This window comes from Canis aureus, chromosome 7, assembly GCF_053574225.1.
Source record: "Canis aureus isolate CA01 chromosome 7, VMU_Caureus_v.1.0, whole genome shotgun sequence".
NCBI lineage: Eukaryota > Metazoa > Chordata > Mammalia > Carnivora > Canidae > Canis > Canis aureus.
This window is the reverse complement of record NC_135617.1, coordinates 15,048,768-15,076,478: the sequence shown is the minus strand read 5'-3', so window position 1 is coordinate 15,076,478 and position 27,711 is coordinate 15,048,768. Positions and strand designations below refer to the sequence as shown.

General features: G+C 42.6%; 1 protein-coding gene across 6 annotated transcripts in view; it reads right to left on the bottom strand.

Annotated features, from left to right (window-relative positions):
• Window positions 1–27,711, bottom strand: part of FAXC (failed axon connections homolog, metaxin like GST domain containing) — a 78,178-nt gene that overhangs the window by 26,121 nt on the left and 24,346 nt on the right. For all 6 annotated transcript variants that reach the window (XR_013382965.1, XM_077902991.1, XM_077902993.1 and 3 more), the window contains one exon: window positions 23,264–23,487. Coding sequence is in view for 5 of the 6 variants with exons in the window: in XM_077902991.1 (XP_077759117.1) it covers window positions 23,264–23,487 (224 nt within the window). In the remaining variant the exon portion in view is untranslated. The remainder of the gene's footprint in view (window positions 1–23,263; window positions 23,488–27,711) is intronic.

The window sequence follows — 27,711 nt, the reverse complement described above, 5'->3', positions numbered from 1 at the left end:
CAGAAGAAAGGGGTTACTATCCTATTTGTGAGGTTATTAACCATCGGGAGATAGACCAGAAGAGACACCTGAATTTAATCCCTCCTCAGATTTAACTCTGGGAAGCAACCAGATACTCCTGCAATTTTCTGTAAGATTCCCTAAAAGAACACACGAAAAGAGTTTTTCTCAGCTTGTATGAACTATCTTGACCCTGTCCCCACTGACCAGCCAATCATCTCACCTCTTCCTCTTTGCTGATGCCCCACCTCTTCGGATTCCCTAAGACGAGACACAAGTACATCCCTTCCCCACTACAAGGAATGAGTCGCACTTGCTCTTTTTTTTTTTTTTAATATTTTATTTATTTATTCATAAGAGACACAGAGAGAGGGGCAGAGACACAGGCAGAGGGAGAAGCAGAGTCCCTGTGGGGAGCTCAATGTGGGACTCGATCCCAGGACCCCGGGGCCACGACCCCAGCCAAAGGCAGATGCTCAACCACTGAGCCACCCAGGCGTCCCTGCACTTGCTCTTCTATACTTCAGCCCTCTTAATGTGTCTGAGCACCTTCTGACCTCTACCCACCCAAAGCCTCCATGAGCATAAACTCTAACTTTAGAAAACTGGGATAGAGGATTTGCACCGGTTGTGGGGGAAAAAAACTTCCCACGTGGGAAATTCAGAAAAAAAAAAAAAAGTATTCCTCAGGAGGAGGCAAATGCCAGCTCAGACTCACATCATAGTTTATTATCATTAAACAGCAGCTCCTGGAAGTCAGAAAGAACTACAGCTAATATCCCTAACGGTGATGTAATGTTACCGACTCACCAGTGATTGGCCTAATTTCTCTCTTCTTGAAGTTGCTGCAATATTGTTGCTTCTCAGTTCTGCTACACACTGGACTGAAAATCTGAGGGGTATAAAAGTCACATGGGTTCCCCAGTCGCCCCTTCCCAAGTATACCTTCTGAGGGTAAAGAATATAAATCACTCAACTCAAACTACATCCCGGGAGAGTCTTTCCCCTTAATTTCATTTCAGTCTTGGCTGCCCTGTATCTGGGCAAAGGAACCAGTTGTTCCATCTCTTTATCCCATAAAGACTATCTGGTAGCTCCCACAAGTCTGGTTTGGTCAATGAAACAACACATCAGGCAAAACTCAATGCCACATCAAAATTTAAGTTCAGGGACGCCTGGGTGGCTCAGCAGTTGAGCGTCTACCTTCAGTTTGGGGCGTGATCCTGGTCCCAGGATGGAGTCCCACATTGGGCTCCCCGCAGGGAGCCTACTTATCCCTCTGCCTGTCTCTCTGCCTCTCTCTGTGTGTCTCTCATGAATAAATAAATAAAATCTTTAAAAAATTAAGTTCAAATCCTTTTATAAGGAACTTTTACTTATAAGAAAGTTGACTAGTAATAGATTCTCATGGTTTTGTGTTTGGCCATCAGGGCCATGCAAGCAAACTCCACAATCCTGAAGAACTTTGGTCATTTTACGGATCTCAGGTTTCACCTCAGTTGGAATCCAGGCTCCTCAACCATTTTTGAACATCAGACCAAGCACCAAAAACTGGTAAAGATCTTTAACCTCCAGAACTGTTTAGGGCCCACTCAGAGTGATGAATCTTACTCAGATTCACGCACTAGGCACAGATCCCTGGGGGTGAAATCAAATTGCTACAGGCTTTACCTTTAAAAATGGGAATCTGGGGGCACTTGGGTGGCTCCATCAGTTGATTTCAGCTGAGGTCATGATCTCAGAGCCATGAGATCGACCCCCACGCTGGGCGTGGAGCCTACTTGAGGTTCTCTCTCTCCCTTTCCCTCTGCCTCTCTACCCCTCCCTTTATAAATTAATTAATTAATTAGTTTTTAAAATGGGAATCCTAAAAAAAAAAATGGGAATCCTGTACATCCTTTTTTAAATTTTTTAAATTTTTTTAAAGATTCTATTTATTTATTCATGAGACACACACACACAGAGAGAGAGAGAGAGAGAGAGAGAGGCAGAGACACAGGCAGAGGGAGAAGTAGGCTCCATGCAGGGAGCCTGACGTGGGACTCCATCCTGGGTCTCCAGGATCAGGCCCTGGGCCAAAGGTGGCGCTAAACCGCTGAGCCACCAGGGCTGCCCTCTATACATCCTTAAATGATATACCCATGACTATGCTAAACATCACATCAAAATTCTGTGTGATGCTCAGTGCAGGACTGAGTCTTTATCCTACTTTAGAGGAGATGTTATTACTCCTTTACTGAATGCTTTTGCCCACATATCCTGGCCATTAAATGGGTTTAAATGTGCCACATAGCTCTCTCCCTAGAGAGACTGCTTTCTCAAAGATCACTAAATCCAGAGACAGAAACCTCCCGTGTGGCAAGCTCTATTACTTTGGCATTGATACAGATTTCTTCAGTGCCAAGATGAAAATAATCCTTTAAGAATCAGAATGGGCAATAATGATAGCATCTTGAGAGAAAGATAAGATTCTACTTCTAAAAGATGTAAAAACCTTTCATTTAAATAACTTGAGGCAACTGAGATCCAATGCCTGCCACCTACCATTGCAGGATAAGCACTCTCCTCTGCTGACAACCTGGCTTCACTCTTCACAACTCAGCAGCAGCTGAAAGAGTATCCTATTCGGGTTAATAGGATTGGAGCTATGTAGGTGTACTTATTGATTGCCGAAAAACCGTTTACCCCAAAACTTAGCAACTTAAAACAACAAACACTTATTTACCTCACAGTTTCTGTGGGTCAAGAATCCAGGCAGCCTCAGCTGGGTGCCCCTGGCTCAGAGTGTCTCACAGGATATAATCAAGAAATTATCCAGGGTGGCAGTTATCTTTCAGAAGTCTTTTTATAACCTCGTTTTGGAAAGGATATCCCATTGCTTTTGCCATATTCTATTTGTTGGAAACAAATCAATAAATCCAGTTCACACTCAGGGTTAGGAGATTACACAAGAGGATGAACACCAGGAAGCAGGGAACACTGGGGGGGCATCCTGGAGGCTGTCTACAAGGGAGGAATCTATCAGAGCTACATTCAAAAGTGCCTGGAGGTTAAATATCATGGTATCTGTAATTTATTCTATAATGCACACCAAAAAGGAAAAAAAGAGCTGAAGCAAATATGACAAATTATTAACAACTATGAAATCAAAGTGATGATTATAAAGCTATTTGTTGGACTACTATTGTACTTTTCTGTGTGTCTGAAAATTTTCCTAATTAAAAAAAAAACCAAGACCACCTGATCTTGTTCACTAACAATGGATCAAGGGGGAAAATTGCATCAACTAAGCTAACTCGTATGTTAATGTTAAATTATAGCACTTGGCAGATGTCCCTCAATATTTAAATGGCCCATACTCACCACCCTCATCTAACAGGTGAATGAACTCAGCTACTTTGGGCTTATTTGGTTCCTAGAGGTCCTGACAGTATCACTGGAATGGTTCCTTGTGACTTTGTCCAGATTGTGAACTCAGTGAGAAATCATACTAGACGATGAGCCCTACTTCAGTGCTAACACAGTACCTCCAGTACCCAGCCCAGTGCCCCACACACAGTAGGTACTCAGTAAATATATTTTTCAGAGAATGGCAACTATTTTATAATACCTTGCCCTTAAATCTTTTGGACCAAAGTTATCCCTCCCATACCTGATGGCACAGAACTCTAGGATCTAGAACTTGGGCCCAACCAAGGGCTTGTATAGGTATTTGAGCTAATAGTTGTTGGTGAAGAACTGTTGTGGCCCAGTCGCAGGCTGCTATAGCTCACTGTTCCATGGAGGCAAGATGGCCTTCGAACCAGGGATCCCAACAAGTCAGGGCCTTAAGTTCTCATGAGAGAACATCCAAGCCTGGATCACCCGGTTTTTAATGCAAGGAGAATTCTTTTTAACCAACAACATGGAAGAACTATAATCACCATAGAATTAAATGTAAAATAGCTGACTCAAGCAAGACTAGCTGAAGTTTGCCCTCAACTTCTCCGCTCCAAACGAACTTATACTAAACAGTGGGTCTATGGTTGTAGGGTAAGCTGTCAAAACCTTTAGGCTTTTCAAACTCCACCCCTATAATAAATTGTATCAGAAAAAAATATATATATATACATAGGAACTACAGTAAAGTAGGTCCCCAGAAAAATGCCTGGGATTTGGAACAGCAATTCAGTGTTAACCCTTGAGCTTTTATTAAGGAAAACTTTTACAAATGTTTACATTCAAAACCCTGTCTATAAGGGGCTCAGTCCATTGAGCATGTGGCTCTTGATTTCAGGGTCATGAGTGCAAGTTTCCTTTTTTATCTTGGTAGCCAAAAAACTCAAAGTTAAATTGGGCCCAATTCCAGGAATAAACTCACTCCAAGAACATGATTTTTTTCACTTGGTTTCTAAAAGTTTTATGTGATGGTTGACTATCCCATCTCTTATCTCTGGATTACCTCAAATTCCTTTTGGAAGCTACTACCCATTCAGCAAACAGTTACAGAATGCTTACTATTTACCAGGCCTTCTGTTAGGTACCAGGGCCAGAGGGAAGCCAGTCAGCCAATTTCTTCAAAATAATAATGTTCTCAGGTAAGGATGAGGGAAAGCCCAGGTGGAGGGGCGGGGCATAGAAAGAGCCTAGACATGTACAATATAGTATTTCCATGAGGGAGGTCTGCATGAAATGAAACAGGAGAGAAAAGAAACACCCAATGTAGGTAGTGCCAGGGGACTGGAGGAGGTCGAGGAGACCATTAGGAAAATTTCTAAGTAGAAATAAAATTTGAGGGGCATCTGGTTGGCTCAGTCGGTTATGTGTCTGCCTTCAGCTCAGGTCATGATCCGGAGGTCCTGGGATCGAGCCCCACATCGGGAGAAGTCTGCTTCTTCCTCTCTGTGCATGCTCTCTCTCGCTCTCTTTCTCTCTCAAATAAATAAAATCTTTATTTGAAAAAAAAAAGAAATAAAACTTGAGAATCAGTGGAATGAAGCAAGGCAAAGGAGACCGCAATCTGAAGGCATAGAACCGCAAAACAGCAGCGTGTGCTACTGCGATCCCAGGGTCATTTGGCGTGGGAGAAATAAATGTGCGCGAGAGGGAGAAGTGGGAAACCAGGCGAGGCTAGAGATGTGAGTGGAATTCAGGTTGTAAAGAAAGGGAGTTTAGATTTTAGGCCACGCGATCGGGAGCCAACAGTTCTGATTTACATGTTAGATTAAACACTAGTAAAATTAAAAAGGAAACCTGGAGGCTGGGACATCAGCTAAGAAGCTGTAGCAAAATCCAGACAAGAGACATGGGGTGCCCCCTCCTCCGGCTGTGGGGTGGAGAGGCCGCAGGAGAGGAAGGTGCTTGGGGAGCACCCCGGTGATGAGGCACAGCCATTCCCTCGGGGGGTGAACACGAACAGCCTCAGCTCTAGAGACCGATGCCTGGGTCTGAGCCTGACCCCATCCTTTATCAGCTCTGCGGTCTCAGGCCGGTTGGTTAACCACTACGTACCTCAGTTTCCTCACTGGCAAACCAGGCATAGTATTACTGATGCTAATAACAATACACCTACCCTCCAAGAATGAATGAATGAATGAGAATAGTTCCTGCCTCATTTACTTCTCACCAAATCATAGGAGCCTAGGTATTGTTATTCCATTACTGGGAGGATACACACACACACACACACACACACACACACACACACGCATACACATATAAGTACATTATATATTATAGATCATAGATATTTTGTATCATATATGTTAAATTATACATTATGTATATAATTGTGAAAGTAGGGATTATCACATGAGGGTAAGTAATATATATATTACTATTTGTTTAAGCACATTGGCAATGCTCCATAAATGACAGCTCTTGTCAATATTATTTTGATTATATGCAAGACAGCTCTGGATGCTTGGGCTACAGGGACTAACAGAACAGACAAGGTCTCTGCTCTCCTGGAGTTTACATCACATGGAGCGATGATAAACAAATCAATCAGTAAGTGATAAGTGCCATGCCGAGAATTAGAGTAAGGTGTCGTGCTAGTGGGTGACTGACAGCTGCATTAAACAGCTCTGTTGGTCAAGGAAGGCTTCTCTGTGGAGGTGGTATTTACCCAGAGTAATGAATGTCAAGGAGGATCTAGCAACGCCAAGATTTTGAGGATGAGAATGGTAGGCACAAGGAATGGCTCAGACAAATGTCCTATGGTAAGAACAAGCTCGGTGGGTTTGTGAAGCAGAGAGAAGACCAGTGTGGCTGGCATATAATAGGCAAGGGTTTAGAAATGAGATTGGTGGGGTGCTTGGGTGGCTCAGTCAGTTAAATGTCCTACTCTTGATTTCGGCTCAGGCCATGATCTCAGGGTAGTGAGATCAACCCCTGTGTCAGGCTCCAGCTCTATGCTGGGCATGGAGCTTGCTTAAGATTCTCTCTCTCTCCCACCCTCCCTCTGGCCTTCCCATCCTTTCTCTCTCTCCCTCTGAAGAAAGAAGGAAAGAAAGAAAATAAAAAAGAAAGAATAATAAAATAATAATAAATAAATAAATAAAATAATAAATAAATAAATAAATAAATAAATAAATAAATAAATAAATAATAAAATAAAATAAAAAAGATTCTCTCTCTCTCTTCCCCCCTCTGGCCTTCCCATCCTTTCTCTCTCTCCCTCTGAAGAAAGAAGGAAAGAAAGAAAATAAAAAAGAAAGAATTGGAAAGAAGGTTCTGCAGTATAGGGCTTTGAAAGCCAGGTAGGAGACAATGGACAAGGAGAAATCTAGAATGACTTTTTAGCATCCCATCTGAATAACTAAATGGATGATGATGCCATTCCCAGGGAGGTCACAGAAAGGCATGTTGGTTTGGTTGGGAGGGTGAGGAGTTCTTTCAGGATGTGCTGAATTTGAGGTGGCTAAGGGACATCTAAGTGAAGATACAGAAAAGAGCTGGACTCTGGATGGTGGGGGATGGAATCCTAGGAACTATTGCAGGGGCCAAGGGCAGGCTGCCCCAAAATGTGCCACTTTGGCCTATTGATTATTTTGTATAACAGTGACCTGAGACGGCCTGTGCAAGCACACTCAGCCCCTCCTCCTCGGCCCCCAAAGCAGGAAATAAATCTCCCACGTGGAAGGCATCCTCCTTGAACCAGAAGCTAAGGAGAGTGTCTCTTTCCCACCAGAGGCAGGAAATTTAGAGCAAGAGGGCTGTGTTGACAACTAGTGTTTTTACTAATCTATGACCTCAGCCCAAATTCTGTTTAGAATTCCTTACTAAATGGCGCTCCCATGGTTTTCTTTTTCCTATCGGTTCCTCAAAGATTGATTGTCTCGTTGTCTAAAAAGTATTAAAAACTGCCTGCCTTGGTCATTTCTTTAGATCTCAATTTCATTACTAGGTCGCTCCGCACATATAACTTTTTCTCTTCTCTTGCTAATCTATCTCAAATAAATTTAATTTTTAGTCCATCTAGGAGACCTTAAGGATAAAAAAGAATAGGGCAGCCCTGGTGGCGCAGCGGTTTAGTGCCGCCTGCAGCCCAGGGAGTGATCCTGGAGACCTGGGATCAAATCCCATGTCGGGCTCCCTGCATGGAGCCTGCTTCTCCCTCTGCCTGTGTCTCTGCCTCTCGCTCTGAATAAATAAATGAAATCTTTTTAAAAAAAAAATGTAAAAAATAAAAAATAAACTCCCATTCTTATATATATATATATATATATATATATATATATATATATATAAGGATAAAAAAGAATATCTCATGCCCTTTGCCATCAGTATTTAAGGAACCTGTGAAGGAAAAGCAGGAAAGAAGGGTCAGACAGATCCAGTAAGTAAGGTAAGGGCTAAAACGGTGTTCAGCAGGGGCCTCTGGCTTCTCCCAGATGACTTAGTTCAAATCTAAGCTCCACCACTTACTAGCTGGGTGTTCCTGGGTAAAGTACCTCTTTGTGCCCAAATTTCTTCATTGAGAAAAGATCATTACAGCTCCCTGCTCTGCGGAGGGTCTGCTTCAACCTCTCCCGCTCCCCTTGCTTGTGCTCCCTTACTCTCTATCAGATAAATAAAATTCCTAAAAAGAAAGAAAAACAAACAAACAAAAAAACTAACTGCCTGCTCATTTTGGTGGGTTATAGCCAAGAACCGGGGCAGCACCTAAAACAGCAAGAGACTGATGGCCCCTCACTGGGTGCCTGGGAATCTATGGAGTTGAAATTGGAGGATGAAGTCTCCAGAGACAGAGAGCTTGAATCCCTTGTTCTTTTTTTAAAGATAGATAGATAGATGATGATAGATGATAGATAGATAGATAGATAGATAGATAGATAGATAGATAGATAGATAGAATAAGATAAGTGATAGATTTATTTATGAGAGCGAGTGTGCATGCGCACAGGGGAAGACTAAGGGGGAGAGAGAGGGAAAGAATCTTCAACAGGCAGAACCTGGAGCCCAGAGCCCAGAGCCCGGACTCCAAGGCGGGGCTGGATCCCAGGAACCCAAAATAGGGATGTGAGCCGAAACCAAGAGTTGGTTGCTGAAGCAATTGTGCCACCCAGGCCCCCCTATTTTTTGTTCTTCAACACACCCAAGACCTGGAGGAGTGTTTTTAAAGAAGGGAGAGGTTTATATTGGTAAAGTAGGAGGAACCTGTAAAGAAAGTTGAAGAGAGAAAAGAAAGAATGTGAACCCAAACTTCCTGAAGAGGGAAAGAAGGGAGGGGGTGGGACTCCGCAGAGCGAGGCTGACCAGGGGGACGGGAGCCCTGCTGGATGGGGAAGGTGAGGGGATGGGGGATCCTACGGATGAGAACAGCTTCTATGATGGAGCTCAGAGGAGGCAGAGAGGCAGTGAGGTCAAATAGGGGGAGGGGGGCTGACAACGTGGTGGGGTGGGGAGAAGATGAAGGAGAAAGGAGGCTGAGGCTGAGAGGCAATCCATTATCAAGTGTGGGAGTGAGATGGGCTACCCAGGCTGCTCTAGGACCTTCGGAGGTCCTGGTCCGAAGTCAATAGTCCCAGGTGCCCCCTGAGTCTGGAGCTGGCCTCGGGGAGGCGGTGGGCAGCTCCATGGAAGGAGCAGAGGTCCTTCCTCTGCAGGGTTGGGTTCGAGGCTGGAAGATGTTGGACAAACACCCACATGAGCACTGTGGATGCCTACAGTAGGGTCAGAATGGACGAGGAAAACCATGAATCAGACTGTCCATCTGCATGCATCTTTAAGATTCCAAGCAAGACTGAGAAAATATTTGCTTCAAATATCACTGAGTAGATCTGTGAGATATAAATAGATCAATTACATTTTAAGGAAACCTCAAATTCAGTGGAAAAATGGACAAAGAATTAAAACGGCTAAGTCACATAAGAAACAATTAGGACAAATAAAAAACCCAAAAACAATTAGGACAATTAGGGAAAATAATTCTTACAGGTGATTAAGGAACCAGAATACAGAGGAACCTGAAGATAAGAGTTCGTAATGAATAAAGTGGTAAATGATTTTTTTCTTTTTTCTTTTCTTTTTTTCTTTTTAAGGAATCAGAACAGTTACTGGTAAGCCTTCAGTGAAACTGGGATCTCAGTCTTTTACTGGTCCCTTTGTAAAATCTGTGCTTCTCTTTTGGAAAACACCATGGCAATGCCTAGGAACAGACCTAACCATGTTCATAAACTTTCATCTAGTAATTTTACTCCTAAGTCTATTTAAAGTAATAATTCCTCAAAAGTAAAGCACGTTTAATTTTGGCATTTGCTTTTTAAAAAAAAATGAACAGAATACAAAGAGATGTGTACATCAGAAATGATATTTCCTAAAAATATGCATGTGGGAGATACAGGGAAAGAGAAAACTGTTACTGAGTTAGGTGATACAATGATGAAAAATATCTACATTTTCCCCCAATGTTTTAAATGCTGATTAGTTTTTTTAATATAAATTGAAAATTTTATGGGGATCCCTGGGTGGCTCAGTGGTTTGGCGCCTGCCTTTGGCCCAGGGCTTGATCCTGGAGTCCCGGGATCAAGTCTCGCGTCGGGCTCCTGGCATGGAGCCTGCTTCTCCCTCCTCCTGTGTCTCTGCCTCTCTCTCTCTCTATGTCTATCATAAATAATAAATATTTTTTAAAAAAATTTTTTAAATTGAAAATTTTAAATAAGAATGTTGGTGGGTTCACCAAGGACTTAATGCATGATACATCAGGTCATCATTTATCTATAATTCCTCCCTGAGTTAGACAGTCTGATTCCATGAATTTTATGCAGGCAAATCAGCCCAAACAGAACACAAATGCAGAAGGGCTTCCATATCTGGCAACACTAGGAAATGATGTGTACTGTAAAGATTTTAAAAGCCTGTTATCTAAAGGGTGCTATCTTGTGAATTTTTCATTCTTCTAATCATTCAGGACTGGAACCCTGAAATTTTAAATGCAAAGTCAAAGACACTTCTCCCAGAGGAAGAAACAGCCAGCATGCCCCCAGAATAGAGACCAGGTCGCTTCTGTCACAATTATACCAACCAGTTTGAGTTGTGAAATAAGCTGCAAAGATTTCTAAAAACTCAGTACTCATTAGCATTTAATTTTATTTTGCTAAGTCTTTTTTTTTTTTTTTTTTTGGTCTTGTTTTCATGAATAGCCAATGTATTTGTACCCACTGAGATAGCAACAATGAGAATGGAAAAGAAACAAGCCACAACCTGGGCCCCTGACTGCCTAGTTCCCTTGTGGGTGCAAACACCATGAGCAGGACCCAGCCCCACTAGCCCCTGGCTAGCCATTCCTCCCTCCTCCCTCTGAAAATCTAGATTGGAGAGGATGCCTGAAAAGAAGAGTTGATGCCATTAGTGGGCTGCAAGCAATTCAGAGTTACTGGATAATATGTATAGCCCTTTCAGAGTAAATCACTTCCACTCAGGAGGTGAGTACAGGATTCCTTCCTATAGGAGCTTGTAAAAAGCTTAGGCACTCCCTGGAGTCAATATAGGTAAGAGTAGAATTTATGGTTTCCAAGCCCAGGATTACTGTCCCTGTGTGTGATCTTAACAAGCCATCAGTGCAAACATTCCAAAGTTGTACTAGAGCCAAAGAAAAGCATCACCATTAGCTGAGCAGCCTGAGACCCACTTCCTCACCTCTCTGACCCTTGCTGGGCTTTCTTATCTGTAAAATAACTTGCTCTCAGGGGTGTTGTAAGATATAACATTTTGAAGATGCTGTCAAAAATGTTTAGTGTATCTGTCTGAAAGTCCAGCACCATGTGCACAGACCCAACCAGGATTACCCTGGAGACAAAAATGAATAGGCTCAGCTTGTTCTGAGTTTTCTCCCTTTTGATATCTGCCTAAACCAAGGCCGAGTGCCTTCTTGGGGCCCCTTCCATGATCTTTACCCACCCAGTCCTCTTCCCAGCACCTAGCACCCAGGCCAGCCCTTCTGACCTCCCCAGCTGCCCAGATTACAGACATATTTGAATCACCTGCTCAGTTGAAAAAATACCTTTCCCCAGACCCCACTCCCAGAGATCTGAATAATCTGGCCTGGCATAGGGCCTGTGCAACTGTGTTTTATAAGCCCCTGAGGTGATCTAATGAGCAATCAGGGTTGAGAACCACCATTATGCTAGGGAGGTGCCTGTAATTTGGAAAGGGCTTAGAACCCCCATTAGGAAACACTGCTCTGAGGTTCCAAAACATTCCTTTTAGCGTCTATTATTTTCTTCTTTTATCTGTGTGTTTATCTTTCTAGCTAGATTGACAGGCAAAATTACTTCTATGTCTTTCTTCCTCTTCCCTCTGTTCACACTCAACATATGCTAAATGTGCTCATGTGTGGTAGATAAAACCTAATGTTTCTCGTCTTTTTTCTAGTGCCTAGTCCTGAAGGCTTCCCCGCCCACCTCCCACCCTGTCACTTTCACTGGGCGGCGCTGTGTGTGGCTGCTATGTCCCAGGCGACTCCCACCCTAGGCCAAAACACCTACTGTAATGCAGTCAGTGCTGTTTGCATAATATAATTAAACAGGGTAGGAAGAGCAGCTATTAAAATAGCCTATTCCCAAGCTTGCTTCAAAACAAAACAAAGCAAAATCCCCTCCAAAAGCCTTTGAGTGAAAAAAAACTTTAAGAAAAAGAAAGTAAAAAAAAAAAAAAAAAAAGTAGAAGATTGGAAGAGAGGTTTATAAAGCGCCGGGCCCTCAGAAGGCAGGAGTGGCAGCCTAACATAAATCACAATCCAAGAGATCAACCAGAGCTCGAGTGATCTCTACTTTGGCCTCTGCCTTGTTTTGTAACTTGGAAAGCCATCTCTGCTCCCCTCTCTGGACGATGAATATAAAATCATGAAACCATGAGAACTGGAAGGACGTGCCAGAGACCATCCCTAGTTAAAGATCTCAGCACCTGTGATGATGGTTGATCATGGCAGATGGTTGAGGCTGATGGAGGTCATCAGTCTCACCTTGGAGTAATTCCGAAGAACAGCCACTCCTACCACATCACAAGACAAGCCCTTCCAACTCAGAACCCATCTGTTTTAACGTGCTCCCTTACCCTGAGTCGTAATCTGTTGCCTTCCCCCACATACCCACCCCACACTCTCCTCTCCCCAAATACATCCATCATCTGCCACAACACCTAAATCAGTACCCACTTCCAATATTTGAAAAAAGCTGCTAAATGACCCATACATCATCACTTCTGCAGACCATCCTCCCCCAGGATCCTCAAATTCTTGCATAAAATTATTTTGAGATGAACCCCCTTCCTAACCACCCTTCTCTGGATACACCCTGGTTGGGTCAAGTTCCTTTAAAAGATGGATCCCAGAACTTAACATTTTGTTGAACTCCTTTGTTCAACAAACACTTGCTTAGGTACTTGGTCACACCCTAGAGACAGAAATGAAAACACCAGGCCTGGCACAGTCGAGCTGAGGAGACTGCCAAACCAAATCATTAAAAGAAGGTACAAGGAAGGAAGGAAGGAAGCACCAAGTGCCTCGGGGCAAGGAATAGGTTTGCCTGACACAACGAAAGATCCAGAAATGTTTCCTTAGAGAAACAAGTGTTAATTTGAAACACTGTATTGTGTTAAACAGGCTAGGTTTTTATTAACTTCTTTGACAGCCCATCACACTGGTGACATCCTAAGACTGAAATCCATCATAATCCTAAAGTCTCTTTTTCACATGTCTCTCCCTCACCCTATATTTGTGCAATTCAGTTTGGAGACCTAAGTACAGATTTTGACATTTCTCCCTATTAGGTTTCTTCCTGCTAAGATTCAAAGCTTTGATTCCTAATTTTCCCACCCAGTTGTTTAGCTAGAAACATTCAAAAACCATGCCTTTGAAGTTGTCAACTGGTCACTGAGAAAAGTCAAGAACAGAGCCCCTGGAGAGCTCTCTTTAGGTGATATCAAGCCATTGATTGGCAGAGTAAAGATACAGTCACTCAACCACAAATCCACTAGTTAATCCGGGGACTTTCAAATTTTTTTCTTTTGTAGGAAAAGTTCTCTATCAAATCAAAATGCAATAGATGTCCAATATATAAACAGGTAACTAGGGAGCTGTTCTAGGTAAAACAGGTGGAGAGAGTCCAAACTGCTTGGGCTCCCTCTCGTCCCTATTGGAGCACTCAAGGAAAGTTGGTGGCACCATATGCCCCCAAGAAGCCCCCTTTGAAACCCAACCATCTTGCCCACATGAATATCATGAGAAAAAAAAATAATAATTTAAAAAAAAGAATATCGTGAGAGATGGTATCCAAGGATTTGAATAAATCAAGATATAGTCTATCCAATTAGTAAGTCCATGTCAAGAAGACACAGTAGTCACTTTTTGGTATGATTCTTTCACAATAAACCAAGATAGTTCTTTGTGAAAACTAACCATTTATTTAATAATTTATTCTAGTATTTTATTTCACTATCAGAATCTACTTCTTCCTCCCTTTTTGGAAATAGGGACAATTCCATCTACAACTTCTGACATGCTCCTATTCTTCCTGTTTCTGAAAGATTACATTCGAAATTCCAAGATCACATGGAAAATTTTTCACATCTTAGGACATTGTTAGGGCTGAGAGACTCGAATGTTACTGGTTTATAAGCTTCTTCAAAGTAGAGACCATTCTTATTCATCTTTGTTTCCCAAGAGCCCAACATTCATTTAGTGTGTAACTAATACAAAAATAACATTCAGGGGATGCCTGCGTGGCTCAGTGGTTGAGCATCTGTCTGCCTTTGGCTCAGGGTGTGATCCTGGATCAAGTTGTGCATCGGGCTCCCTACATGGAGCCTGCTTCTCCCTCTGCCTGTGTCTCTGAGCCTCTCTCTGTGTGTCTCTCATGAATAAATAAACAAAATCTAAATAAATAAATAACATTCAAATAATTAGTTTGCTTGTTAGTCTTTTAGTTGTTTGAAAATACCGAAGTGCTCTTTTGCGACCTTCTCACCTAGTTTAGATTTCAGTTCTTACCTATATAGAAGCAAATTATGAATTGAGTGCTTTGACCTTCTCCGTGTTGTCATTTAACTTTGTACCCTTAAAATAAAAAAGTTTTAGCTGTCCCAAGCTGTTTTACAAACTACAAACCTCATTCCACTGGACTCCCACCTCCTGACACCACAGCTCACTGCTTCGCCCTTTTTTTTTTTTAAGATTTTATTCATGAGAGATATTTATTCATGAGAGACACACAAAGGGAGAGGCAGAGACATAGGCAGAGGGAGAAGCAGGCTCTGCGCAGGGAGCCCAATGCAGGACCTGATCCCAGGACCCCAGGATCACGCCCTGAGCCAAAGGCAGATGCTCAACCACTGAGCCACCCAGGCGTCCCTACTGCTTAGCCCTTTAGAAGATCCTCTGAAGTAATAATAATTTCCTTAAGTATGTCTGTGACCAAAGAGGACTGATGAAATGATACCATTCTAGAGAAAAACGCAAATTACTCACAGGTGAGCACCTCAAGATACACTAATTTATATGTGTCCTGTCTTGGTTAAACCTTCAGAAGCCACCCAGCTGAAAGAAGGGAAAGTTGACAATAGGAGTGGAGAGAAGAGGATGGGAAAGACAGCATCAAGTGCCTAAAGTAACTTCAGTCTCCCATTACCATCACAAAGACTAGGGACCCCAAACAGAAAACCCACATTATTAATAACTGTTAGATTGCAGTGTTTGGGGAACTGGGGTGGCTCAGTTGATTAGGTGTCTGCCTTCGGCTCAGATCATGATCCCAGGGTCCTGGGATGGAGTCCTGCTCAGCGTGAAGCCTGCTTCTTCCCCTGCCTGCCACTTCGCCTGCTTGTGCTCGCTCTCTGTGTCAAATAAATACATAAAATCTTGGGAAAAAAAAAACATTGCAATGTCTCATAATCCTGTTTATAAATAAATCTAGAGACACCATGCTGCGTTAAATAAGCTAGGTTTTCATTAGCTTCCTTGATAGTCCATCACACTGGTGACAGAGAATGAAATCCACTATAATCCTGAAAGTCTCTCTTTCACATGTCTCTCCCCCCACCCTATATTTGTGCGACTCAGTTTGGGATCCGAAGCACAGAATTTGACATTTCTCCCTTTTTCTTCTTGTTAAGGTTTAAAGCTTTGATTCCTGATTTTTTGAATTATTTAATAAGTAAATATGTAAAATATTATGGCTTTTGAAACTGTGGAACTCAACTTCAGGAAGTATGTACTAGTTTTTTGGGTTTTTTTTTTTTAAGATTTTTATTTATCCATTCTTTTTTTTTTTTTTTTTTTTAAGATTTTATTTACTTATTCATGAGAGACACAGAGAGAGGCAGAGACACAGGCAGAGAGAGAAGCAGGCTCCCTGCGGGCAGCCCAGTGAAGAACTTGATCACAGGACCTCGGGGTCAAGCCCTGAGCCAAAGGCAAACGCTCAACCGCTGAGCCACCCAGGCGTCCCTGTACTAATTTTTATTCCTATCAATAGAGTATATCAGCGCCTCCTTCACACCCCCATCAATGCATCACATTAAAGGAAAACAAAACAAAACAACTTTGCCCACCTGGCTGACAGAGTGGTGCCTCATTTGTTAACTTGCATTGCTCTGATTACTAAAGAGGCTGAACATCTTTCATGTATTTATTAATCATTTGTGTTATCTTTGCCAATTCTCTTTTTATGACTTTTGCTCAGTTTTCTCCTTCAAGTATTCACTTTTCTTACTGATTTATAGAAGTTCTTCAAATGGTTAATTAATTCTTTTGTCACATGTTGCAAACATTTTTCCATCTTTCATTTCCATTTTAATTTTATTTATGGTCATTATTGACATCCAGGTGGCTTTATTTTTCTCAAGAAATCTAGCAATCCAACTTTTCTTTTGTCACTTCTCCCTTTGGTACCATATTTAGAAAAGCTTTCCCAAGTTCAAGATTATATAAAAATCTCCCATATTTTAACCTGATACCATTAGGGGTTTTTTTTTTTCCATTTAAATGCTTAATCCATTTGGAATTTATTCAGGTGTATGACATAAAGTCAGGGGGACTGTACTTATTTTGTCCCAAATGGTTAGCCAGCTGTCGCAACACCATTTACTGAATTAATCTGTCTTTTCTGTACCAATTCAAAAGGGCACCTTTATCATATGCTCTGTCTCCACTTGTGTCTGTCTCACATGGATCTGAGACTGCGTACTCCCACCTGAAATTCATGACCTTCCCCTCTTCTCCAGCATTCTCCAACTCTGAATATTTCGTTTACTAAGTGTTCATGTCAAGAATTTGGTTATTCCTAACCCCGGCCCTCTCCATCACTGCCTCTTCTCCCCACACACACATCTATCAAGTTACCAAATTGTAGTCAATTCTGCTTTAGAATATGGCTCTAAACCATAATCTTACGTCCAACTCTATCACCATAGCTTATCTTTCCTGGACTGCAACAGCGTCCTCCCTGGGCCCCCAAATCCACATTTGGCCCCTCCAGTGCATAAACATAAATAAGGTCATGCTGCTGCCCTACTTTCAACCTCTGACAGCTTCCATTCTTGTTAGAACAAAGGCCAAACTTATTTAAGCGATATAGAAGACCTGTGTGATCTAGCCCCTGCCTACCTCTGCCTCATGCCACACTTCAGTTCTCACATGGTTTCCAACACACTAGAGCCATCTTTTCCTTCTGGTTGCTTTTCATGTTACAGCCTTCATATGTGATGTCCCTTCTACGTTCCATGCTAGTCTCCTGTCCCACAACGTCCCTCCTCCTCGCACATACACCTGCCTAATTCTAGCTTTTCTTTCAGAGGCTGGAAGTGTCATCTTCTCAAAGAAGCCTTGCAATAACTGCCCCCCACCCCACCACCACCACCATCATCACGCTAGTCTCTCCTGCAAAAGCTCCTTCCTTGCACCTAGTACTTCTCTACGTGGTACTTCTCACAAGTCTTCCCATTTTATAAATGTTTGTGACTATCTCCCTCAGGTGGTAGCTCTAGCAGCTCAGGGCTGTGCCCAACTTGTTCACCAACTTCTCTTTTTACTGTTTGTGTAACTGTGGGCAAGTCACTCAACCTTTCCATGCCTCAGTTTCTTCATCTGCCAAACGGGTGGTATTGCCACCACCATGTACCAGATTCCATCTTCTTTCTTACTTCCCCTATCAAATGATCAGAGCCGGAGATCTCTGTAACTCAGGACACACAGCTGTATTCTTATTTTCTTATATTCATTCTATCTTATTTCCCTTCCACGTCAAATTCATACCTATAGACTCAGGATTAATGGTAGAACAGAAATATATAAAGAGGCAAGGCAAAGCAGGGTTTTGGCTGATGAGTTTTGTGTCAGTTTTCACAGCATCAAGTGTGATACCTGGCACATGGCATTACATAGTATAGAAAAAAATATTTGCAATATATTGAGGAAAAGACAGGTTGGAAAATTACGTGTATGTGTGCATCTACAGAAATATATGTGTTTCAAAATTACACATAAAAATATTGAAAAGAGGGGATCCCTGGATGGCGCAGCGGTTTAGCACCTGCCTTTGGCCCAGGGCGCGATCCTGGAGACCCGGGATTGAATCCCACGTCGGGCTCCCGGTGCATGGAGCCTGCTTCTCCCTCTGCCTGTGTCTCTGCCTCTCTCTCTCTCTGTGTGTGTGACTATCATAAATAAATAAATAAATAAATAAATAAATAAATAAATAAATAAATAAATTGAAAAGATGTGTACCAAACAGACAATGGTGGTTAGCAAGCAGTAAGTTATAAGGTTACGGTGACTTAGTTTCCTTCTCTGTGTTCTTCTGAACCTCCCCAAGTTTCTACAATTAACAAATGTTAAAAATCAGAGGAAAGGTTTTTTCACGCTTTTTTCTCAGAAAACAATGTTCTTGATTGAGTCCTGGTACATACAAAACTTGTGACCATGATAATGATAATAGCTAATACTTCTCAGCATTTTTTATGGGCCAAACACTATGGTTAAGTACATTACATAAATGCTCATTGAGTCCTCGCACTCTATGATGTAGGCATTGTTCTCACATCCATTTTGTAGATGAAAAAGTTCAAGTTGTTCATGGGAAGTCACAAAGCTGCTAAGTGGTGGAGCCCAAGATGCAAACCCCGAACCCTGGGGATCTGACTCCAGAAATCCCTCTCTCCTGTGGCCACAAGATTTCCTGTCTCCAGCCACACTGCTTCTCAGAAACCTAACTTTTCTGTTCTTGATTTTTATGTCTTCTATGCTTTTTCGATTCTTATCCCTTGGGGAAGGGATAGAAATAGGCAATATATGCAATTCTCACACGAGGTGAAAGGCATCCACTATGTGTGGTATCTCTGCTTCAAACACACACACCTGCCCCAAGGAGACGTGGGAACATGCCCAACTGGAGACTAGGCAAGCCTACGCCCATCATCAGCTCTCGCAGCACCACAAACCTCTGCTTCCTGCCCTTGTTGCAGTTGTGTTTTACACTTACTTGTTACTTGATTGCTTACTACCTGCCAGGCACTATTCTGGGCACGTTACATGTGCTCTTTTTCTTTTCAGCATTTTACACATAAGGAAACCCAGGCCTAGAGAAGTTAAGAAACTTGCCCAAGGTCACAGAGCTAGGAAGTGATGGAACTGGGTTTGATCTCTGGCTTAGAGGCATCACTCTCAAATGAATGAATGAAAGTATACTCTCTATTTTCTTTTTTTTTTTAAGATTTTTATTTATTTATTCATGAGAGACACACAGAGAGAGGCAGAGACACAGGCAGAGAGAGACACAGGCTCCCTTTGGGGAGCGCGATGCGGGACTCGATCCCAAGATCCTGGGACAATGCCCTGAGCCAAAGGCAGATGCTCAACCGCTGAGCTACCCAGGCGTCTCTACTCTCCATTTTCTAAAAAAACTTTCGATCTCTTATTAGGACTACTTAATTTTATTTCTGTAGGGCATGAATATTTCTCATACATCATATTTCTAATATTTTAATATTTCTAATCATATTTCTAATATTTTAATATAATCATATTCTAATATTTTAATATTTCTCATATATCATATTTCTAATATTTTGATTTTATTATTATAAATGGAAATTTCAAATTATATTTTCTAATTGGTTATTTGCGATATCAAGATTTACATGTTTGTAACTTTGTAAACTTTTCATCATTTTATCTTATCATGATGCATGTACTCTTTAATCCCCATCCCCTATTTTCCCCCTCCCCCACCTACCTTCCCTCTGGTAACCATCAGTTTGTTCTCTATTGTTTTTTTGGTTTTGGTTTTGTTTTTTAAAGATTTATCTATTCATGAGAGACACAGAGAGAGAGGCAGAGACACAGGCAGAGGGAGAAGCCTGCAGGACTTGACCCCAGGACTCCAGGATCACTCCGTGGGCCAAAGGTAAACTGCTGAGCCACCCAGGGATCCCCTTGTTCTCTATTGTTAAGAGTCTGTTTCTTGGTTTGTCTCTGTCTCCTTTTTTGTTTCCTTTGCCTGTTTGTTTTGTTTCTTAAATTCCACATATGAGTGAGATCATATTTGAGATTTTATTTGTCTTTCTCTGACTTATTTCACTAACCATAATACTCCCTAGCTCTGTCAATGGTATTTCAAATGGCAAGATTTCATTCTTTTCTATGGCTGAGTAATATTCATATATATATATGTTTGTATACACACACATATATACATCTCATATCTTCTTTATCCATTCATTTATCAATGGACACTTGGGCTGCTTCCATAGTTTAGCTATTGTAAATAATGTTGCAATAAACATAAGGGTGCATGTATCTCTTTGAGCTGATGGTTTTGTATTTTGGGGGTAAACACCCAATAGTGCCATTCCTGGATCCTAGGGTAGTATATTATTAACTTTTTGAGGAACCTCCATACAGATTTCCACAATGGCTGCACCAATTTGCATTCCCACCAAAGAGGGTTCCCCTTTCTCTACATCCTCACCAACGACTGTTGTTTCCTGTGTTGTTGATTTTAGTCATTCTGACAGGTGTGAGGGAATATCTCATTGTGATTTTGATTTGCATTTCCCTGATGATCAATGACACTGAGCATCTTTTCATGTGTCTGGTGGCCATCTGGATGTCTATAATTTTGTAAACTTACTGAACTGTCTCATTAACTGTAATTTTGATTCCCTAGTATTTTAGCTATATAATCCCATAAATTCTATAAATAATTTTGTCTCCTCCTTTCCAACATTAAGATATCATCTTTTTCAATTAATTTTTTTGTTTAAATTTAATTTTTTATTTTAATTTAATCATAAATTTTTAAACTATATCTATAGATATGTACTATTTTCAGTATCTCTTTACCACTTGCCCACTCAGGCCTAAGCCATCTGCTATGACACCAACAGAGCCATTTTTCTAAACCACGAATATGGTTCTTTCTAATACTCAGAAGTCTGCACCACCTCCATGTTTTCTGTATGAAAAAGTCTCTCAGCATAATTACTACCTTTGATAATATGGCCCCAAACTACGTTTTAACCTTCATTTTGACCACGATTCCAAAATGCCCCTCACTCATAACTCCTTTTCTTATGATTTGCCCAGACGGTTCCTCCTTATTTTCTTCCTTGGGACAACTGTTTACTTTCTGAGGCCACATGACTGCCGCCTCTTCTCTGGCCCTCCCAAGCTCTCCACCCCATTTCACCCCTGCTCCTGCCATGTCTCCAGAGCACCAAGCACAGATCTCTGTCAGGGAACCTGTCACAGCCCAACCTAAACATGGGTACTCATTTAGAGCAGAGGTCAGCAAACTTCTATGGAGCTTTGGATGATAAATATTTTAGGCTTTCTGGGCCACATTTGATCTCTGTTGCATTTTTTCCCTTACATTTTAATAATGTAAAAATGATTCTTAGCTCATAGGCTCTAAAACAAACAGGCCACATCTCTGATGTTCAGCCAAAGAGCCTCTCCCTCCCCAAAGGCAACAAAAGTGCTTCTCCTATGAGAGCCTAGAGTGTTCTCCAGGCCCGCCCATGGAAGAGAACTCCAGCAAACTCCTGCTTTTCATGTAGCCGAATCAATGTCTCATCTCAGGAAACCATCTAGACTTGATGGTGTTTGGAATACTTGCCAGGTATCCAACCTAGCTACTGACAATAATCTATCTCCCATCTCGCCGTAATTGGGGAAGAAGCATTTTGCTAAGTCATTAAGTGTCAGAGAAACGTGGGCAGTTATCATTGTTCTTTTCACCGTCCCCCTGTTCCCTGGTTCTCCCAACCAGAAGTGCTCCAGAAAAGTGATGATCACCCCTCCCTGGTTAAGGAACCAACACTATGAAGTTTTTAGAAAAAAACAGCACTTTACTGGCATAATCTCTGGCTTAACTTTGAGGACTCAGTATCTGGCTTGCCGGGGCTCCCCACAGTGTGAGCTGGAAAGGAAGCTGGGAGCAGATAAGCTGCTCCCTAAGGAGGAAATGGCCCACGTTCTTGTGAGGCTGCGAGTCCAGTACTGTTTCCATGGGAACAAAGTGAACTTGAAGCTAATTCTACTCACACCTCCTTCAGGCAGGCCCTTTGGGGCCTAGAAAGGCAGAGCACCAGAAGGTCTGGATAGCATCAACCCCATCCCCACAAACCAAAGCTGGCCGAGAGCTAGATCTGCTGTTGGGATCTCCACCGGCAGGCCAGGGCTCAGGGGAGGACACCAGGCCCAGTAAGCATCTGGAGTCCAGAATAGGGAAGGAGCCAGTCAGAGTGAGTCACCCTGAAGGGGGCGGGTCCTACCTAGCACAGCTCCCAGTTCCTGGAGCACTACATGGGTTTCAACAAAACAAACCCCAAATCCCACTCCCTAGAGGAGGTGAAGAATACAATACGCTCTAGAATGGAAATGAGGATGCCAAAAGATAGCAAAAGCCCACCTTCCCCAGGAGAAATACGCGGTCCCAAGGGGCCAGGTCACATGACTAGTCTCATAGAGGGCTTGGCTCCCTGCACATTAGTTGTCCCCAAGAGAAACCATCATTTCACACACAGAAGCTCCTGAATTCAAGTGATGTATTTCTGAACTGACAACTAACAGCTAAGACTTGAGCTCTGACCAGCACAGAGTCACATCGGCCCGGCCACCTCTAGCCAACAAGGTGAGCAAGGACACCTAACTCCGCTCTCGGTAGCCTTGCCCACCCGGACACAGGCTGCTCCAGGCTTCTCTTTGAGGGGCTTCCCAAGCACAGCTAAACCTACCATGGGCAATAAACACAAAATCAGAAGACTCACAACGTGCTAGTTAGAAGACGACTAAGATTACCAATGGAAACGTAGGGGTGAGAGATGCCAACGTGGCACGTGCGCCCGGAATGGGTCAGAACCAGCACTGCCAGCCTTTCTAGCAGCTCGACGTCCATGGATACACAATCAACTCTGCAAGCAGATGTGTTACCAAGCAGCCCTTTCACCCTGGCCTGTGTGAGGAGAGCTTCCTTGCTCAGAATCACCCTTGGCTCACAACACATTCCGAGTGGCCAGCAGCACTTCCAGCCAGGCAGTCAGGCCGAACCCCGTCCTACGTTCTCCTGGCGTGGGCCTCGACACACTAGACTGCCTGGCACTAGAGATCAAGAGGAGAGACGCTTGCTCCTGAAAACAGGGGACTTGGTTAAATGGTGGGACTGCGACCTACGTGTGCAAAGAAACCAACCCAAATGAAACTTTAAATCAGTCAACTAACAGTGCTTTACTAATCATGCAAAAAAGTAAGGATATAAAATATAGAATAGAAGGTGTGGTACATTACCCAAAAGCCCTGCCAAGGACCGCATGTCCTTCTCCATCAGCATGTAAATCTCTTCCTCTGAGAAGCGGCCAATGCCGTGGCCGTGCATCTCGCGTTTCACAATTCCTTTCGTTATGTGGCACACGACCCACCTCAGCAGGTTACTGAAGGGACCGCCACCACTAAGAGAGAGCATCTTCCGGGTCTCATTGAGATTGTCCACCCACTGGCAATAAGCTAACGTCCTGGAATTGTGTGGAAACAGGTTACTACTGGGCATTAGACACACGTCCGCTCCACAGAGTCCATTTCCAGTGAGTGTGTCAGGAGGGAGCACACTCTGGAGGAAATGAGCCAGAGCAGCTTTCACAAAGAGCAGTCTGCATGGCACATGTTACAACAGTTTCTGGTCAATGCCTAGGCTTCAGGTCTGCAAGAGAAACTAAAACAAATCCAGATAACGATGCCATGCTACAATTCCACCAACCTCTCCTGGCACCCACCCTCAGATCCACGCCCCCACCCCCCCACCTCCCCAAGGCCGAGCTCCTGCTTCCGCCTAGGCAACCCCACGGAAAACAGTAGAAACCCACTTCAAAAGGTTTTTAGGCAGAACAGTGCATACCTATGGGGACAAGAGGAAGGAGGCACAGTGACTGCAGTGCTGGCTTCCTTGTCTTTTTTGATCTAAGTCATGGTTATGCAGGTATATGCTCTGTGTTAAGTAAAAGTAAGCTGCATTTTTTTTATTTTGGACAATTAGTGAATGTGGGGTTTTTTAAATGCATTTTATATTTTACAACATCAAAGAGCTTTTTCAAAAGGTTTTTGCCTTTTTGACAGAGGAGTAGGGAGGAGATATACTTGTCTGTGTTTAGTATAAACTACACAAAGTGTAAATATTATGTATATTATTTGCTCTCCAGAAAGTCTGGAGAACTGTTTCAGTTTGTTCTCCAGAACTCTAAAGTGAACACAAATACCGAAGGAACTCAGTTGAGTCATTTTTCCCATCTGGGTGGTGCTTGCGGCAAACTCTCCCGGTGTTCCCATGGGACATACACAGATAGCTCAGCAGCTCTTCCCTGTTTGCGTGGTATGCTGGCTACAGAACTCAGGCCTTGACTGATGTTGGTCTCTGTACCTGTGCAATTGCAGGAATGTTTCTATGGCTAATAGTGTTGGTAGACAGAAGTTAAAAGGGTTTTCTCCTGAAGGCTGAGAAAAACGTAGCTGTAGGAGTGCCCACATAAGATATTTTAGTTTTTCCCCATAATGAGCAATAAAAGATGTACTGACAGTCATCTCTCCTCCTATGTTGGTCGATATAGCAATAATGGCCATTTTGAAAAAATCAGAAGAGTGAAAAACATTTTTACAGAGAGAACACAAGGAATTACAATACATTATAACTACTTTTCCACCTCAATTTTTTTAAAGAAAAAAAAAGTCCCTGAAATGTTGATCATCTTATATAGTTTTATTCTTTCCAGTGTTCGTTCTTCTACAAAAAATAAAAATAAAAAACAGATTTCCCTAAAAATTTTTAAGCATTCCTGATTTAGGATTCCTGAAGTCCTACAACCAATTTCAACATAATTCTCTGTACTGTACCCATTACTCTTATTATTTTTTAAGATAATGCCTACAAATCTTGTTAGAGAGCTTTATACTTGTTTTTTTATAAATCTCTCAAAATAAAGTCTTGAGTCAAGAAATGAATTTTGCTGAAAATAGGAAAAAGTACATCGCAGTGGTAACTAATACATACAGTCAGAGAAGTCAATGGATCTTTTGATATAAAAGATCTCACATTTACTCTAGTAAATTCTTTGTAAACATGCAAACTAAATACTTTCCTGTTTGTTCTTCTTTCTACACCTGTAGTAATTAAAGTATCAATTTTCATATTCTATTAGAATAATTCAGCTCTTTGATTCTAATTGTACTAGACTGAAAGGCACACAGAAAAGAGCTATCCCATCCTTGATTATTCTGCAAGTCCATGAACTGAGAATAAAACTAAATTATCCCCAAATAAGCATAGCTAGGTCATAACAGCATTTAGGAAGCACCAAAAGAGTAAAAATGAGGAATGTGGTGGCTCCAAACTGACAGGTTGATGTGAAAAATATATATGTATTCTTCGTAGATGGATTACACAGATTTTATCATAATCATAACTGATCCCAAAGGATGAGCAGAAGCTCACCAGGCAGAGCAGAAGAGGAATGGTATGCGTGAGGAGCACTGGCTGGGGTGGGTACAGGATGCCTTGGGAAGCAGCTAAGAGTAAAGGCTGGAAGGGTGGGCCAGGACCAGATCTGGATGGGCCTGAGACAAAGGGTGGTGAGCTTTAACCACTGAAAAGTGATAAGGGGTCAAGAAACATAATCAGGTTTGTGGCAATATGAAGGAAGGGCTGCAAATGGAGAAAGCACTGGGAGGAAGGCTGCTTGGAAGACTATGGCAAGACCTAAGGACAAGGGCAATAGTAGAGGTGGTGGGAGGGTGTGCAGGGAATGCAGAGGAGAAACTCTGAAATATGAGAAAGAGTCTACTGATCAATGGATTAGGTATAAGGAGAGATTAGGTATTTTCTCTCAGGCTGATGACTTGAGTGGATGATAATGCCATTAACCAATAAGGGCAGACACACAGATTTAGATGATGAAAGACACATCAAACGGTTTCATTTGAGGATCCCATGGAACCCCCAAGTGAGAATTTCCAGAGGTTGAGGACTCAGGAGATAGTTTTAGACTCAAGATAGAGAATTTGCGGGTGAGGGTTTGTCAGTGTGAGTGCTAAAGCTGTCAGAGGAGAAGGGTCACGTCACCTAAGGAAGTTTCTAGAGTAAGGTGTGGTGTTAGGTATAAGGCTTACACAAGTCAAGGGCAAATTAGAAGGTGAGAAGGCAAGGCTGGAAGGGCCAGCATAGAGAGAAATAGAGACGCCCCTTGCTCTGAAGAAGAGAGGTGGAGAATGTTGTAAGAGAAGGGGCTGCAGAGAGGTTCAGAATTCCTGCCTAGTGACTCCGGTTTCCACCATCAAGCAGGAAATGGGGGCATGCGCACAGGATGAGGATGCAGTGATGGAGAGAGAGCTTTGCACAACTAATGAATTCAAGTAGCAGATGGGGATGGAAGAGGTAGCTGTTCTGGGCCACACAGCTAAGCTGGAAGAGACCCCACCAATACAATGGTGTAAGGTTCTCTACCTGCATTAGTGGGTTGAATGGAGGGCACAGAAGGAGGAACACTAGGTTGATCTGGAATTTTGCAGCTAGAGGTAACCTAAGAAACTGTCTGAAAAAAAAAAAAAAAAAAAGAAAGAAACTGTCTGGTCTTCCTCTCTTCTCTTTGCCACCCTGCTCTTGACTTCTTCCCTCTTTCACTCCTTGTGCCTAATCCTGAGCCCAGTGTCAGGGAAGAGAAGCAAATGAGGGCCAGGCAGGCTGTGTAAGGGTCAACCCCTATGAAGTGTACAACCCCTATGAAGGGTACAAACTTTAAATACCAAAGAGAACAAGTAATTCGTGGGATCCTAAATCAATCACTACAGGCAGCAAACCTCATTTACACACACTTCCATATTCTCACAACCAAGAACCCACCTCCTTCCGTGACCAAGCTTCCAGCAAACTATTCGTACTTGACCAAAACTATTCTCATCCAAATCAATGACACCTCCTTGTTGCAAAATCCAAATAAACATTCCTTATTTTTTGTTTTCAAGTAGGCTCCATGCTGGGCATGGAGCCCAACATGGGGCTTGAACCCATGACCTTGAGATCAAGACCTGAGCTGAGATCAAGAGTCAGACACTTAAAAAAAAAAAAAAAAAAGAATCAGACACTTAACTGAATGAGCCATCCCAGTGCCCATAAACCTTCCTTGTTTATTTATCTTTCTTGAACTCTCCTCAACGTGTAACGCTGTTGGTGTCTCTTGTAGAAGAGCTCTCCCCTGGCTTACTCTCTAAAGCTCTCTACTGCTTTTCCTGCATGTTCACGCAAGTTCCCAAGATTTTCATCACCATTCTTCCTACTTCTTACTCCACCGTCATGGCATGATCTAATTCACACCCATGATTTCAAAGTGATGACTCCCAAACCCATACCCAGCCCAGACCCTTGTCCTGACACCCAGGGATCTCTGTGAGGGGTCCTTGGGAACTGCAAAGCCTATATCCAAAACTGGACTCAATGATCTTCCTTTCCTTTGAATCTGTCTCTCCTCACCCAAGCCCGTAAGAACCCCAGGATGTGTTCTTTGCTGCTCTCTATCCCTCACTCCTGACAAGCCAGTCACCCTGTGAATCTGCCCTTTTCTCTAACTTGATTATCATGTAGCTCAGGCCTCCATCATTTCTCAACCCCTAAGCACAGCAGTCTCCTAGCAGGTCTCCTGACATCCCGTCCATGCCCTTCAGCAAGCCATTTGTCCCAAGGCAGCCACAAAGATCTC